Source organism: Stigmatopora argus, chromosome 15 (assembly GCF_051989625.1).
Source record: "Stigmatopora argus isolate UIUO_Sarg chromosome 15, RoL_Sarg_1.0, whole genome shotgun sequence".
Lineage (NCBI taxonomy): Eukaryota > Metazoa > Chordata > Actinopteri > Syngnathiformes > Syngnathidae > Stigmatopora > Stigmatopora argus.
Window position 1 is genome coordinate 11,290,430 of NC_135401.1, and position 17,436 is coordinate 11,307,865.

General features: G+C 39.6%; 2 protein-coding genes across 2 annotated transcripts in view; one reads left to right on the forward strand and one right to left on the reverse strand.

The window, feature by feature from the left end:
- The window catches only part of LOC144089762 (serine protease HTRA2, mitochondrial-like), a 19,344-nt gene extending 17,959 nt beyond the window's left edge, over positions 1-1,385 (forward strand). Inside the window, exon 9 of the mRNA XM_077620898.1 lies at positions 646-1,385. The gene's annotated coding sequence lies outside the window, so the exon portion shown is untranslated. The remainder of the gene's footprint in view (positions 1-645) is intronic.
- hif1aa (hypoxia inducible factor 1 subunit alpha a) lies at positions 92-16,016 on the reverse strand. Its single transcript, XM_077620897.1, has 15 exons — positions 15,652-16,016; positions 6,809-6,999; positions 6,573-6,724; positions 6,324-6,408; positions 6,125-6,234; positions 5,200-5,393; positions 4,268-4,374; positions 4,033-4,180; positions 3,222-3,538; positions 2,980-3,158; positions 2,762-2,881; positions 1,616-1,848; positions 1,443-1,542; positions 1,228-1,315; positions 92-1,143 (listed from the first exon to the last, which is right to left on the reverse strand). Exons 1-15 carry the CDS (start codon positions 15,681-15,683, stop codon positions 980-982), a joined length of 2,220 nt encoding a protein of 739 aa, XP_077477023.1. The 5' UTR covers positions 15,684-16,016; the 3' UTR covers positions 92-979.
- Between the last annotated feature and the right edge of the window lie 1,420 nt (positions 16,017-17,436).

Sequence of the window (17,436 nt, forward strand, 5' to 3'; positions counted from 1 at the left end):
TACTTGATTTTTTATAAAACTTGGGCAGGCCAAACGAAATATTTTTCTTTTGACAAACACAGATAAAAGTAAATGAGACATGAAACAGTAATTAGAAGACAACCATTTAATGTTAGACAGCAACAAGAAGCATGGTATGATCACATGATTAATTGGACAGTTACAGACCACATTTAACCTAGTGATGTTGGACAAATCACCAATGTAGCAATGATCTCACGTTAGGTTAATTTAGCATGTGCCGATTTTCCTAACTTTCGGGTTAAGTGTAACACTAAAATCTAACTGGGTTACGATTGGAGGGAAACCAGTCATTCTGAAGCAAAGCAAACAACTTGGTTACTCAAATTGTAAAAGCTGACCGTGACAAATGCGTGAATTTTGCGGGTATACAATATATACGATAACACATACGGCAAAGTATTAAAGTGACTCACGTAATGGACTGCCACGCAAATGTATTCAAGGATAACACGGTGACTAAATGAAGCCAACATTCAATTCAAGCAAATCTGTGGACTACACACGTTTAAACAAATATGGAAGGACAAAATAAAACTTTCAATCCCATAGACACTAGTTTTAAAAGGCTTACAGTAATATATATTGCTGGTAATAGTTTTCTTTGCTTTCTTCTTTTTTAAGAAAATAGAAATTGTGCGACTGAAGCTTACAATACACTGCTGGCAGTTGCGCCGGGTTCATAATGGCCCGCTGGAAAAGGTCACTGGAGAGGCGCCGTGTGCTGAGATACTCCCAGGAGGAGAGGAAAAGGAAACAAGAGAAATCAACAAAACTGGATCCTCGCTGTGGAATGCTCCGAACTTGACGTGGTTTGTGTATGTATGTGTGTGTGTGTGTGTGTGCAAACAGCAGCCAGACTTGCGTTGGACGTATTCTGATCCATAAATAAGAGGCTTTTGGGCTAGGTCAAATGAGAAGGAGATCGTTTAGTTTCCTGTGGAATCCCAAGGTGGACTCAGTTGACGTGGTCCAACGCACGGAGAAGTTCCTCCCCCTGGAGCAGATACTGGCGGCCCTGCAAGGGGGCATTGCACTCGCAGTCGTAGCGAGTGAGCTGCGGCAAGTTGAACAGGGATCTGGCGGCCTCTGACGTGCTGCCCAACAGGCAACTCGCCAAATCTGAGACGGAAACAGACCGCGCCTCGTGTTAATGACGGGACAAAAGTCATCGGCGCAGTCCAACGCCAAAGGTCTGAGATTCACCTGAAGGGAGCAGAAGCACCGTTTGGGTTGTGCCCAACTCGGATTTCAGTTTTTTCCCTTGTTTCACATTTTCTTTGCTCGAGGATTCCTGGAAAAACACCAATTGTAAGTTTGTCGTTCTGTGCAGAGCGAGATTAAAAAGGCCTCACACTAAGTTAGTCAACGTGATTCACAAGTGTCAAGTTAATTGCAAATTCTCACTTCCTAACGCTTACCTGGCCGACTCCCTGTTGTTTATCGTCCAGTTTTCTTTTGCGCTGTGCATTCTGAGCCGCTAGAGTGCGCAGCGAAACGTCCTTGTCCAGTTGGGGTGCCCTGCAGCACAAACGGGATGTGACAACGTGCCGCAAAACGGGTCGGGAGACCAACCGCTCGAGTGCAACTTTACCTTTTGATGAGAATGGGGGAAGAAGGGGAAACGGCGACCAGCTCCGGGGTCGCCGGGGAGGCCACCTTGAAGGGTAGGCCGAGATAGCTATGGAGATCCTGCGTGACGTGGGAGGGCGAACTCTCCAGGGCTTTGACGGGGGCGCCAGACAGAGGCTGATCCGTGCGCAGCTGAAAGTCGTCATCCATGGGGATGTAGGGAGCAAACATCTCCAGGTCCATGTCCTCCATTGCCTATGGAACAGAGGAACATCCAGCATGTTACGGTATATTCTCTCTATTTACAGTAGTGCCGTGCGGGATTCATTCGTAACATAGGCCACGTGTTTTTGTTTTAACCTAATATGGTATTTATTCATTAGTCATTGGCTGTCAATAACAGATAAACATCAATCTATTTGGAGTGAGCGAATCATCAATGGGATGCAAGGAGTTAAATACTACAAAAATAAAGTACTACTGGCCATAACTATTTGTTTTCATTCATTTTAATGTCAGTTACAAAATACAATACGATTAGTCGTTTAAAAAATATATATTAATGACTCCTTTAAGGGTTTTTCTGGCACTTACAATATAAAGGGTTAAATTTTAAGTTAACTTTTTAATAGCTGTCAAATATAGTGAACACTGTCCCAAAAGGTTAAAGTAGTTTTAAAAATAATAATATATTAGTTCATTTGCCCCTCCAAGTCCAAATGAATTGGATGTCTTGTGCTGTCAGAGGACTTCAATAAGCTCCTTAATATGAGGGGAATTGTTTTTATATTCATATACAGAGGGAAACATATTTGAATAAATATTAACTATGGTGTCCCTAAAGTAAAAAGACATTACTCAATTGAGATTAAACAGACCTGTCCCAAATGGTTAACGTAGCAAGTAGCAGCGCACCGCAAAACGATCCTATTTAAAAAAAGAAGCAGTGACACGACATATTTTATGCTTAAAAGCCAAGCTAATAATGTTCAAGTACTTGTGAGTAACTTTGAAAACTAGATTACCCTTATGTAACATCATGAATAATTGGATTTATGACTGTAATAAATTGGTTTTTGTGACATGTCTTGTTGGCCTTAAACGCTGCTGCTCTGTCCAATTGTTTTTAATGCATTGCATTGAATTACGTGCTTGCGGGTGACGTTACCTGTGTTGCAAAGGGGGTCTTCGGTTGTGTATCAATGGCAAAAAGCTTCTCCACCAAGTCTAGTTTAAAGTCGGAGATCTCTGGGTCCATAGTTAGGCAAAAATCCGGAGGAGGTGGAACCTATAGAAGAAATTAGAGCTCAATCTTGGTGCACGGGGGATTGGGCCTGCTGGATGACAGTGGTAAATGTGGGTGGGGTGGCTTTTGTTTTGCCTTACCTCTGCACCGTTGCGGCCAATTGTTGACCCGTTTCGGGCATAGCCGTCGCTTTTCCCATTCACGACGGCGTCGTCACTGGGCGGAAGAGGGGAAAGAGGCAGCGCCAGCTTTTCACTACTTGCGGGAAGCATCACGTCATTGTACAGCGGCACGTCTTTTAGCAGTTGGATGTCGGAATCTGTGGTAGAGCGCTGGTCAGACAGTTGACAAATAAAAAGACCAAAGACTTGCGATTGCGTACCTTGAGGCGGCGAACCAGGACAGCTGAAGTCCAGGGAGATGATGGTGTCCCCGGCTGCCGGCGCGAGGAGAGTCAAGGCTTCGGGTTCTTCCTTCAGCTGATCGTACAGACTGCTCACTGGCTTGGGCTCCAGCGCTTCTGTAAACCGCTTGATCACATCTTGCTCCGGGGCCCGCTCTTCCTCGGCCTCCTTCTTACTCGGCGACGGCTCCAGTGAGCAGCTCTTCGCGGTTTCCTCATCCCGCTGCTCGTCTTTGACAGGCTTTGCATCTTCCGTCTGCTCCAGAGACAAGATCAGTTCCTCCTCCTGGATGCCACTGTATCACATTGAAAAAAATCTTTGATGACAACTGAAGAGGAGTTCTTAGTACCTAACGTATTGACCCGAGTATAAGATGGTGTTTTTTTGCATTGAAATAAGACTGAAAAAGTGTCGGTCGTTTTGAATTTGATTTGAGGTCTAGCCACTTTAGCCATTCTGGATGGTGGCAGATATCTTTAAAGCGAATGCTAAATACAGATTGGTTAATTTACATTTCAAAAACCACAAGCCATTCATTTACAAATGGGATTGCACTTTAGTTTTCATATTAAATGCTCAGATATTAAGATTTTTTGCATGATTTGAATGAGGCAGAATAACATGCTTTTTCTCTCGAATATATAGTTAGAATCAGATATACTGTGATTTTCTGGATAAAAATCGAATTTGGTGTTCAAAAAGTCTTTTTTCAAACTTGAGTCTTGAAAAAGAGGGGGGTGTCTTAATTTTGGGCCAATACAGTAATTCCTGGTACATGTCCTTTAGTACCTGAGAACAAAGTTGACACAGACCACACATTGTGGCTGAGAGTTCTTGTTATTGTAGATGACTGTCGCTTGCGTTTCCACCCACACAAACCCTCCTCTCTTGGCCAGCATCCGGTATTGGCCCGTGATGACCTGCCCCTTTGCAAACACTGGAACAAACACGGGCACGTTTATGGTGCAGCTGCTGCTCGTAGTCCATGCTCAGCATCGTTCCAGCTCTCAAAAGTGTTGCTTACAGTCGTGATGAGTCTTGGTGAGGTGGTCCGAGTCCAGAGCGTGATAGTACTCGTAAACAGAACGATCCAACAGGTCTTCTGGATCATATCCCAAAAGCTCAGTAATCCTGCAGGGTGGCAAAAGATAACTGGTCAAGATTGACTATGCTCAAATTATTATTTTTAGTCATTAAAAAAAAAGAACTGGTATCTACATGTAAATCACATTTATAGCCATGTAATCCCCAATATTCAAATTTGCTATGTCCTCTATGATTCAAAATGTGATGTCCAAATATGTAGTCACCATGATTTAATTGTGATTTAAACAAGAAATACTGTCTTATTTTTATGTGTATGTATTTTTTAAATGAATTTCAAGTATATTTTTAATACAATAAAATTAAACATTAATTAAATGTCAATAAAACAATCAAAATGAATAAAAATAAAAAAACGTTATGGGCCCCAATCACATTCGAAAATTGGTTATCAAATACAATAACTTTTTTAGAAAGCCTTTTATTATTATTCTATTGTTTTAGTATTATACTAAACTAATACACAAAAAAATACTGTTTAATACCTTTGTTTGCTCAAAAAAATTGAGAATACATACTATTAACTCATTGCCTGCCATTGACAACGACAATGTGCCTATTTCATTGAAACTGGGGGCTGGTTCTAAATGTTCAGCTTTCTGTGCCAATAACAGCGGTAGACCGCCAATAAATTTTGAAATGGAAACCTGGCCGCGACGCCTCGCTGCCTGCGTCGCGCAGTCACAATGGATTGGATGTCTACCACAGTCACTGGCAACTATTGTGTAAATGGAGTGTCCTATAATGGGTCAAAGTGGTGGTAGGTCAAAAAGCAAGAGCCTGTAGGAGCACTACGTGACTGTGACTCCAGTTGTGGCATGTAAATTACAAAGCTGAATACACGTCGCTGACCTCTCGTCACAGTATGTGAACTTCATATCCATTGTGTGGCGGCTGAGAAACGTCTTGGCATCCAAAGGCACCTCGATGTTGGAAGGGTGTGGAATAGGATCGCATATCAGCACCAGATAAGGAAGCGGCGGCTCCTTGGCAGTCTGCTCGTTGAGACAACGCTGTAAGAGGACGTGTCCAGAGCAATGGAGAACCTGTAGATATCAGACAAAAGTATAGAGAGGAAATTCCTAGACCAACCGGAGGGCGGGCTCAAAAAGTCACTCACTTTGTCTGTAATTCCAGACTGATCAGATTGAAATTTGGTAGGTATATTTTACAGATGTTTATGCATTGATTCTGGAGTGCAATTTTGAGTTTTTTGTGTCTCGGTGCTGATTATTTTTTCATTGCTGACTTATTGTTGCCTGTAGGTTTCGAGCCAACCACTAGAGGGAAATCATGCTCTTTGGGTGTGCTTATGTCTCTGGCTGTAGTTCAATTGGAGAAAACCTTTGTTAACAAATAACGTATCACTAGTGAGAGTAATGGAAAAATAATCTCTTAGGTGTTAAAATACAATGCCCATTTGTCAGTTTAATTTTCTTGTTTTGTCAAACATTTGGCGCACATTTTGTGATGCTAGATAACTAACGTGAATTTGACTCGGGCTGGAATCATCATGATGTAAATTTGTAATCTGAACTCATCTTAATGTCTTTTCATTTGATTTCATTGCCTGGGCTTGAAGCAAAACAGGCTCCAAATGGCCTATCAGATGTCAACATACAAAATTATAGCTAGATTGCTTGTAGATTAAAATAGAGTTTGGCCACTTTGCTCAGCAATTCGTTACCAGATTACTAGTGATAAAGACACTTGGGGAACATGCACACTTTATCAATGTTTGACTTCTACTGTTATCATGACCAAGATCTGAGGTTACCTTCCATGTAGCAGATTTGACGTTGACAGTGCGTCCCCGGCTAGTGAGCGTGCACTTCATTCGAAGGAAAAAGCTACGCTCTGTGTTTGGTTCCTTTAGCTTTTTGGAACCTGCAATTACATAAAAAGAGAAAGTCAAATTAAAAAATACATTTAAAAAAACGGATCTTTATTTAGCGAGATGAAAGAATGCACGGTACCTGTTCTGTGGACCAGCATCTCCCTCAGCTCGTCCTGGTCACAGGGGTGTATGTAGTCAAACACGCTGTGTCCAGTCAAGTCAAACTGGCGAGATCAGAAACAGAATTTAAGGTATTTAACCTTCAGTAGTTCACGCACTGTTTACTACTCGATATTGAGAACCATTGGTAAAAAAAAAAATGAACATAAGACTCTGGCAGATTACATTTTCCATTCACTTAACAATGACACTTGCAATTCAGACGCACCTGTGCCAGGCCGAGACACTTGTTCACGTTTTCAGAGAGATAAATCATGTCGCCATCTTCTGACAGCACCAAGAGAAAGCCCTCCAGAGCTTTTAAGTAAGAGCTGTTCAGCTGTGTGTCCAACTCACTCTCCTCGTCCGTCTTTGGCTCATCTGAAGGTAAAGAAAGGCAGTCAAGAAATTACAGCGGCAGCTAGTGTCGATCATGGATACATCGACGGGATTTTCTACACTGACCGGTGCCGAGCAATTTCCTCATCCGTAGATAGCTGATGGTGAGCCTCATGACTGAGGCCTTGTCCAGGCTGGAGCTGATGCTGTGGGGCAACGGCAGCTGCTCGGCCAGCTCGTAAAAGACCTCGGATTCTTTCCCGCGCCGGCATCGCGCCGCATCCCTCGACTTTTCCTTCCTTCGTTCCGAGCTCACCCTGCAGGAAACAAATGCTGATTTAGTACAAGTTTTTGAGTTGATAAGCAAACGAATCAGGTCGACAAGTGCGTGTCATTGGAAGCAACAAAACCTTGATCAGCGGACGACATTTTACTTTCTCAGAATCAAATTGTTGACTGGGAAGCAGATCATCTCACGAGCCATTTTTCCATTAAAGTTCAAACTAGGGCAAGAGTGTCAGACTCGGGTTGGTTCGCGGGCCACTTTAACGTCAACTTGATTTCACGTGGGCCTGACTATTTTAGATATAATATTTAAAAAAAATTAATGAATGGATTAAAAGAACTGGATTTAAAAACCCTGAATATTCAGTTTTCTATAGATCTAAAACAATGTTTATTTTAGCTTTTTTATATATTTTTAGATTTAAAAAAATATTTTTGAACTAAAAACAGGAAAAAAATATTAAAAAATTACATATATTGATTTAAAAGGGGGAAAATCAGGAAATTTAATATACATCTATACTCTTCATTTTAATTTGATCCTAAAACAGAAAGTCGGCACTCATGATTTACTTTTCTGGGCCACACAAAATGATGCGGCGGGCCAGGTTTGGCCCCCGGGCCACCACTTTGACACAGGTGCACTAAGGCTTCAGCAATCGACTAGTTAAGTTATCAATGATTGTATTTTTACAAAACCTTTAAATCCAGACTAAGGGGTAGTCGATATGGCAAAAAGATCACATCACAAATTTTTACAAATAAAATTGCAATCTCCATTTTAACACGATTTTCTTCTAAATTATTTTTTTTCCAGCGTTTCCCATCCTGTGAAAGATGATCTGGAGTTTCATGGGAAATGCCCTCCCAAGAAGTCCAACACTGTAATATTCCGAGAGGAAATACATAATTTTACGAAATTGTAACATTACCAGAATTAAGTCATACTATGTAATATTAAAATCGGATTTTCATGAGAACATTTGTACTATGAGATGTTACGTTTTTTTCCTTCTATTGCTAATTTTTGCATTCTGTGAACTGAGTGTGAAAATTAAAATCCATTTTAAAGGATTTTAATTGTCTTTAATATTATTCTTGATAAAAGTCTGATGACAATGACTATATTGGAGGGGGGCAGTCAGGACATTCAGAGTGCATACATTTGTGCTCCATCTAAAATCTTCTAATCTTGAAAGTGTAAAATGCTGAGACAGCCAAAAATGACAGCAGCTGGTAATAAAACACTGTGCAATATTTGAAATTGGAAACTTATTTGTGGATGCTGCCTTCACAGAGTAAATAATTCAGAAGTCTGAGTGGAGTATTATTTGCCACATTGTGGAGGAACTGATTTCCCAAGCCTTCACCCATCGATACTACAAACACCATTTCCAATGAAAGCTGGACGTTGTTGTAACCTAAATAAAAACAAAATTAAACAGACTCAATTCAGCTAACCCCTAAAGTAAATATTTAATGTTCAAACTGATGAACGTCACAGTGGATTTATTGCCGGTAAAACACGTCAAATAAGCAGGACGGGAGCGAGAGATGACTAAGATCACTTGGTGAATAACTGAGCAAATAGAACTTCAACAGTTTTGGAATGTTTCTTACAGCAATTTAGGGGTTTTGTCATTTCATCAAAAGTTAAACAGAATCTATGGAAATGTAAGAGGCAAGGCAAAAAAGCAATATTGAAAAACTATAATAAAAACTGCATGACCTTCAATCACTACGGCAGCACTGCAATAAACAACAGCATTATTGTGTTGAATACTGAGACATGGGCTGAAGAACATTTTAGAAAACCTTACATAACATTGCTTTATCTTTAAAAAAAAATCCAAGAAAAACCTCAAGCAATATATCAGCACCCAGGAACATTAATGGCTTTTATAGACCATTGTGGTCTGACGGGTTCCCCACACTGCTTCAAAGAGAAGGAAAAGGGGAAGGACCCTCCGAAATGTTACTGGCACAAAGTTAAAAAAACAGCCCCTTTGATAGTTTGGTGGCATAATAGTACCCTTGGAATTGTCTGAAGGCACTATTAATCCTGAAAGGTCCAATAAATACCAATGAATACAAGCCACATTCTGCACGCCCTTCTGTTTATACTATTATCCTATTTCCTAAGCTTGCTTGGAATTGGATATCCGAATTGTTTGTACAGCATATCAATAAACCATGGAGCAGTGATGATAGCGTTGCATGCACTTTCTACATTTTGTCAATGTCAATTGTCTATGTTTGATTTCCTTCCTTCAATATTGATTCAGCATTCAAACACTATTATGAATAATTACACAAGATAATTGAGTTTTTAATTAAAATATTGAAAATTTATGCCACAATGGCATACAACGAGCAACACTGAAGATATTTCATTGTACGAAATGAAACCAAAGGACACCAGTTTGATTTTGTGAGTTAAAGAAGTTGGAACTAACAAACTTGTAGGTTTTTAAACAACAGCTACATGGTATTAGTGAGGCTCTAACTGGAATAAGAACTCTTTAGCATTTCATTATCAAGAGGGGGGGGGGGGGGGGGGGGGGGGGACTGCAAGTATTTCTTGGATTAAAAGGATATTGAAAATCATCTTCAGACTGTATTAGGCAAGAGAAACCAGCTATCCAATAAAATAAGTCTACCATTTTTATTCGAGTATAACGCGCAAAATTTTGTTCCAAAAAACAAAAGCAAAGCTCGTGTGCGCGTTATGTACGAATCCCGGTGAAACACTGCCCTCTGCCTGCGAAAAAGTCCCCTCCGCAGCCGCCATGTTTAATGGGAGACGTAAAACTTATCTTTGTCCGCCAGATGGCAATACTCTACCGTCTTTTACAAAAGCCAGCCCTCTCCATATAGCCTTTGGCAAGTTTGTAGGGTAATAGTATGGGTATTTTTTTTTTTTTTTTTTTTAAAAGTTGCTCCAGGGAAACGAGTCCACCCAGGGAGCGCTATCCTCGCTCAGGAAGAATGAAATGAATTGTTTGGTGAATCTGATGATGAATCAGAATTTTAAAAAAATTAAATATTATGATGATGAATAGACTAAGGATTTCAAATTGTAAATTACATTTGAGAATTGTGTTCGTATTGGTAGTAGTTTGTTTTACCAGGTTTCTGTACCATATGTTGTGAATAAATGTTTTATCATGTCGACATGTGTTCAGAATTTGCCAGTTACCAGTGCCGGTGCAATCCTTGGTGTGAGCTGAGGGGGAAAACTGAAGAAAAAAATGTATACCAATTTTTTTGTCACAAATTATGGGTGTGCGCTATACTCGAATAAATACGGTACATACATCATACAAAATGAACTAAAAGATGCATCATAAGTGTAGGGTGTAAGGTACGACACCACGAGAGATGTCAGCAATTCAAATAGCAAAATATGCTTTCACGTAGCCTGTCCTAATGTAATTATATGCAGGTAACTTTTAGTGCTATCCCAGGGAGAGACAATCAGGGTTTAAATCAAAATATAAATATGTGAAGCAACACAAGGATGAGTGACTATAATAAGCATTCTTGGGCTTAAGTGATTACCAGTACTTCCAGTTAATAGGTTTGACTGCTAACAATAGCCAGTAGCCCTCCTCAGGTAGCTGTTTACCGGCTAAGATATTTATAGATTTTGTTTGAGCTAATCGTTTTTAACATAAGAATCAAAATAAAAAGTTTTTTAAAAAAGCAAAATGTTATGATCAGACACCCAAGAATTTTTTAGTTGTTTTTTTAAGTATTTGATGCTATTAGGATCATGAAGCAACCATTAATAGTTGATAGCTTGACGCCGAGATGCGACAACAAAATTTTCCACTGTTTTTTCATTGGACTTGCACTGCTCTCTCTATATCAAGTAGTTCATAAAAAACAATATGACCCCTAGCAGAAATGAACACTTTCCCAGGCTAGAAAAGAATGTTACATAACAGGACTCATGCACACGGGGTCAAGCATGACCAGCAGCCCTCTGCAGTTTAACACTACAATATGAAACATGCACGGTTTAGAATGATTGTCTTCCTTATCTTCCGTTACCAAATGCAGCTACGAATAAACACTGACAACAACTATATGACATTATGTAACAGATGCGAAACGGAAGATTGGAGATTAACAGTGAATCAAACCAGTGCACAATGAAAATCCCTGGTGGCTTTCTGGGGTATGTCATGTCCAGCGGTGGACACACTTCCCTGGAGACCCATCAATCAGTCTTGTTTAAACTGATGGTAAATTTGTTTTAGTTTTTACATTACATTATTCATTGGGCTGAAGGCCCGCTAATAGAAGCTCTGTGAGAAAACCCAGAAAATAGCTAAAAATGTCGGGCCAACTGCCCTTTCTGTAACAGAAAACAACTAGTGATGATTGAGTCATTATCCAATTCTTTCAATAAAAGCCAGACTTTAATGAAAGGGATTTCTCGGTGTTGCCAGGAGCATTGTTGAAGAAAAATAGCCAGCACTAATTGCAGCTTGGTTAAAAAAAACAAAAAAACCTAAAAACAACAAATGACCAGGATCAACTCCAAGAACGAAAGGAAAAAAAGGCCAGTAGTCTGCCCTCAAAAGGGTGTCTGTTACAGATTTTCTTGCTCAGTTTTCAATTCTGTTCACTGCTTTAGTTGTTGCTTGAGTCTTTTTTTTTAGTCGACACAAAGAAAAAGAAACGTGCCTTGTTTATTTGATGCACAAATAAAGCAGTAAATAGGCAGCGTCTTTCAGTTATTTAGCTAATTAGACCATTGATTAATTGGATTTAAAAAAAAGTGGTGATTTTTTTTTTTTTACTTCCGATCCAATTTTTTTAAAGAGCCCTTTTGTCGACTCTGATCTAATACCCATATTTATGGACCGGTAAAAAAATAATCTAACCAGTAAATGAGAAATGATAATGTATCTATTAAATTTAGCCGTTCAGTTACCTTGTCAAGAAAGAGAAGTCCTTATTGGCATTGTACAAGTACACAAAATTGACAGCGTGTCCCTTAAAAGTGGATAAATAGATAACAAGTTAAAAAGAACACATGCCATGTGCATACTTTACATCTGCAGTGTTTCACAAATCCCAAAATAGCCGCATCAGGCATTGATACCGAGTAGCGGATCCAGAAATTACTACTATCAAAATGGAAAAAATTAAGGACTTAACTGTTGATTTGCTCAGGTTAGCCAAATTGCAGTCATTATGTTGTAAGAATGAACAAAGTGACAAAAAAACTTTAAGAATCCAATAAAACCATGATGGAGGAAACTTTTTGTTCCACAGTAAATTAAACCATTTAAATATGTCATTTAAGAAACAATGATGGAATTTTGATTTAAAATGACGTCCTATGGATGGCGTCTTCCTGTACAAGCCCTTAAAATTTGCTGTTGAGATTCATCATTGATTGCATGAACATTTTAGCTGGAATACTGTGAATAGCATTCTGAATTCACTGTGGTTACTAAAATGGCAAAGTATTTACTTGTTCAAGATGTCTGTCTTCCAAATTTATCACTTGCTCATGTCTGCCAATACGCACTTCAAGAATTCCCTTTTTTTGGAGTTGAAACCAAACAACTGCCAGTTCACATAACGTAAAAACAAAAAACATCTCAAAGCTTGTAACATTACAACTTTTTTTTACTCCCAATGTTACTTCCATCTCCTAACATTATGCAAAGAGCAGTTTTGTGCTCAGACTTAACGTCGACAAAAGTTAAAGCCTGTGAAACCAAACATCCGGTTGACGTTCCATAAAAATAAGCAAAGAGAAAAGACAAAATCTCATATTATGATTTGAATCTCCTAATAATTCAATTTCAATCTTGTATTACGGCAATTTCTCTCTGAATATTACATTTCGTCGACGGACACTTCGTCGCCAGACAGTTGGTCGACCGGACATTTCGTCGACGGGCAATTCGTAGCGGGCTAGGGGATAGTGGTTAGAATAAGGGTTAGGGGATAGTGGTTAAGGTTAGGGTGATTATAATTCTTAGAGAGAGAGATTGCCTGTTTGATCGCTTTCAACAAATTATTTATGCGACAAAACAATCGTTCGCGAGGAAGCAACCGTTCGACAAAAATGCTCTGGCGACGAAATGTCCGTCGACGAAATGTCCGGGTACCCGTGGCACAGTGTTTGGGAAACACTCTTCTATGGTATCGTGAGCTCATTTGGCTGGCAGGAATTTGTTGACAACACATTGGACTGCTTCAGTTTTGAAGACAAAGAGGACATTGGCTGCCTTTTATGAGCAGGGGGAAAAATGCAGAGGTAGTTCAGACTCGCCGGCGCAAACAAAAGAGCAGGGGGCTAGGAATGCCGGCCAACCAAATGACAGGAGGCGACATCTGAAGTTTGACTCTCAGTCTATACTCAAGTGGAAATTTTATCAAGTGGTCTTGGTGCCTAAAGACACACACTCAAATGCGGTTCACTGCACAGCACTTGTTTCAATTCCTGAAGTGTTTGTGATATTAACAGTAAGGTAACATTTTTGGCACTATTTGTACAACAGCACAATTGGAATTTGTTTTATCTTGTCAGAAAGTTTGGTTAGGTAGGAGTCCATGCATCAGATCATTTCCTTTTTGGCTACGGCTGGCATTATACAAGGTATGACTAAGTGAAAACTTGAATAGAAGGTACATTTTTGCAAGAGTCTTCAACGGTCACATTCACTATGTTAACACTTGATTGGTTAAGCTCAAATTTGGCAACTGCTTCTGACGTCAATCCTCAGTGATTAAAAGATGAGGCAGAAATAATACCACAAAGTAGCTCTGTGTAACATAACTTGCATCAAACTGAAGTAACTCTACAACCAAGCAATTAAACTACACAAAATAAAAATAAAAGCTATACCAAAATGGCAAACATTTTTTTGAAAGCTATTTTTTGTGGCATGAAAAAATTTGCCACGCGGAATTAGGATTAAATACTTTTCCCGTATTGTTACAACATTCAACCTATAATCAGTAGGATTTTTTTTAAAGAGATAGGCAAAATAAGATAAGGTTGTGCACCCTCTGAAATTTAATGTCTGTGCTCGGAATGAACAAATGACATTCAAACTCATGTTTAAAAGTGCCGTTGAATAACCTCAAGTTCTGTTGTCTTATCAAATTGTTTTGCCTTCTTCAAAAAGGGCAAACAAAGACTTTTTGGAACTCTTGATAATTTCATTCGCCTTGACTCAGGCTCTAGTTCCAGCAGAAGAAAAACAGCATCTTGCTCCAGCCACAATATTTCGTATTAAGTAGAAGTTGCTGTAGTGATTGTACCAAATATGTCCTTTAGAAATATGGCCCAAAACAGTTCTAACTTGGGTTTCAATTCCCTATTTTTTTTATATATGTAGAAGTGTAACACCTTTATTTCCAATGTCAGTCATCCTCCCTTAAAGCTTCAACATGTATTAACAGATTGTTGTCAAAACTGCTATAAGAACCTAATTCTTGCCAGAAACATTTGCATTTGTTCCAATGTTACCGTCACGATAGCCTCTGACCTGTTTTCTTTTTGAGTGTAGTGTTTTTTCACTGTGACTCTTGTTTCTTGTTGTTAACTTGTTGATTCATATTTCATCACTCTGTTCTTTAGTACATTAAATTCTTTTCTACCACTCTTCTATTATCTCTCAACCAGTGTGATACAGCTGATGCTTTGAAAGAACTCTACGGTAACTATAGCTACAAAAATGTCATGTAAAAACTATTAGAATACCTGAGGTTTGCTTAATAAAAGGAGAAGATTTATTATCCGAAGGAGCTCTTCACGTTGCAAGTCACACTACTTTTACAAGAGCAAAATCTGGCATTGAGACAGCAGTGGGTAGACTTTTTATAGGCACTGGAGTTTGTTAAATACACAGAGGATTATCAGACGAGTATTTTGACCTTCACAAGGGACAGTGTCACATTTCAACCTGGCAGAAGGAGGTTTCGCTAAAAAGGGACAAAATCAAGAACAACAGTTGTTTGTCTACACAAGGAAATCACTTCTTTTTTTTTCTTGTCAGGCTTCATTCAATTCGATAGGGAAATGGAAATCACACCAAAACTACTTTGATACAGAATATCTTCTTTTACGACTGGTTTGTCAATAAAACACAACATTGACACAAAACATCAAGCAAATGCAAATACAGTTATCGTCGACATAATGTTGACTGCTTAGTGTTCAAGGTTTACCGCTGAAAAATTAACAATTTAAAACATAGATCAACACCCCACGACGAATACATAAAGTTGCCAGACGACAACTTATATTTATTTAATTAGCAATATTCGCGCAGGGCCATTAAACGCAACGTCAAACCCAAACAGCAGCCTTTACAATGATAAAACGTGTCACACAAACTAGCGAGTCTCCCCAATCTCACACGCCCCAAAATAACTCTTAAAACATTTTTTTCCAAACTACATTTAAGTATTAAACAATAAGAGATATGCATACGGGAAACAAAGTAACCGGGACCAACAAAGGAGCGTCAGAAGGTCGCTGTATAAACACTGAAGGCAAAGCTAGCCAAGTTAGCCATTAGCTATCAACACATTAGGACGTCTTTAAACGCACCACCGTTCATGTAAAACCCTCAAATTCACTTTAAATCGCCGGAAAATATTTCTAACAGTCAATCAGCCGAGTGGAAGCAGAAGGACAACATTACCTTTTCTTTTCAGGTACAATTCCTGTGTCCATTTCAGGACCGAAAGAGCAGAGTTGAGTCGCTCGATCCGAATCAAGCCGTCTCCGCCGCCGCCGTCGACGACAAATAAAGCCGAACGCCAGTCGATTCTTGCCAAGGTGGTCTCAAAGCCCCCGAAGTTGCGTATTTTGGCCGGGGAACAAGTCTATTCTCCGTTGCTTAGAGGCAGGCCATCCGTCGGTAGTAGTAAGCGTAGCGTTTGCCACGCTGGAGAGCAGAAAACTGGAACTCCAGAGTGCAGGATTACTCACCCCCCTCCCCCTTGCCGCGGGGACGCGCAATCACATGCTCCAATGCCTCGTGCGCGCGCCCAGCATATCATATTCGGTCGTGCAATAATACAATTACGGCTCCCGGGCACACGGGTTTAAATGGATTGGACGTCTAGTAGTGATTTATACCTCTTTCAGGGAGTGGTCACTGTTGTGGAAATCTAACTCTTATCTTAACTTGGTCACTGCCAGCTGGGGTCATTAAGTATGTGCGTTGGTGGTTAGTAAACGACAAATTGATATGAGACGTGGACCTGCAAAGGTTGTAAAGCAAAGCAATTTGCTACTTTATCTTTGTTTTATTCACCTACTGCAGGGTGGCGAACACGTAGCTCTCGAGCCGCCTGCGGCTCCTGGCCAAAATGCTTAAATTTTGTATATACTGTGGCTCTCTGCCTCGTTTCATGGTTCTCTTGTTTTTATTCTTTCTTAAAACACACTCAAAATCACCAGGGCACATTAAAAACAAATAATAAGTAAGGGGAAGGAAGTGTTATAGTGAATAATATAGTTTTAATTATGTGTTTTTGTGTGTGAAGCTGTCTGTTTTGGCAGGTCACTGTGTGGTGTGGCTCTTTAACTCAGTTTTAAAAAAATTACTCTGTCTAAATTGTTCCCCACCCCTGACCTATTGGCCCAAAACAACCAGCACCTTGCTGTTCTCCAGGTGTAATATAATAAACGTCCAATGATTACCTTCATGTTTGAACACTAAACACTACCCATTTGCTACATAATGAAAATACCTAACTGACGTACCTGTAAGTGAACTCGAGACAAAACAGTTTACCCATTTATAGTTGCTTGACATGCCCGGCAACAAACAAAGCACTGCAAATAAATCCAAATAAATCTTTTACTACAGTGGATATAAAAAGAGAACCTTTTAATCTTGTTGCTACCATACCTTGACTTAAACAATTTGGAGAAAACCGTAGAGAACCTTATAAGAAATGGGTTAAGGACTCAGGGTAACACATTGGTAAGACACAAAAGAGGATAAGTTAATGTAATATTTTTTAGCGAACATTTTAGTCTTTTATAAATGCCATTGAAAAGGATAGAAGGCACCAAGATGTGGCTCCAAAGGGGGGGGGGGGGGGGGGTGCGATGTATCCATAACAGCAGAATGCCAAATTACGAGTTCGAAACGATCACTTATTAGGTGTTTTGCCGAGAAAACGCACCTTATGGAGAAGCACTACCAATTTCGTCATACGCAGTTTCTGGGTGTGATGACAATTAGGCTTTTGTTGTTGATGATGACGACAGGGCCTATGTCCGATTATTATTATCATTCTATTAGAAATAATCCTTTTTGTAAATCCCATTATTTGTATTCTCCCCAAAAATCCGGTCTGCAAGTGTAGGAGGACCAATTGAAATGTATAAATACATCTAAGCTAGTTGGTACGCTAGTATGTACTGCCAAATTTAGAATATGCTGAATGTGGCCTTAATTCTCGTGTTTACT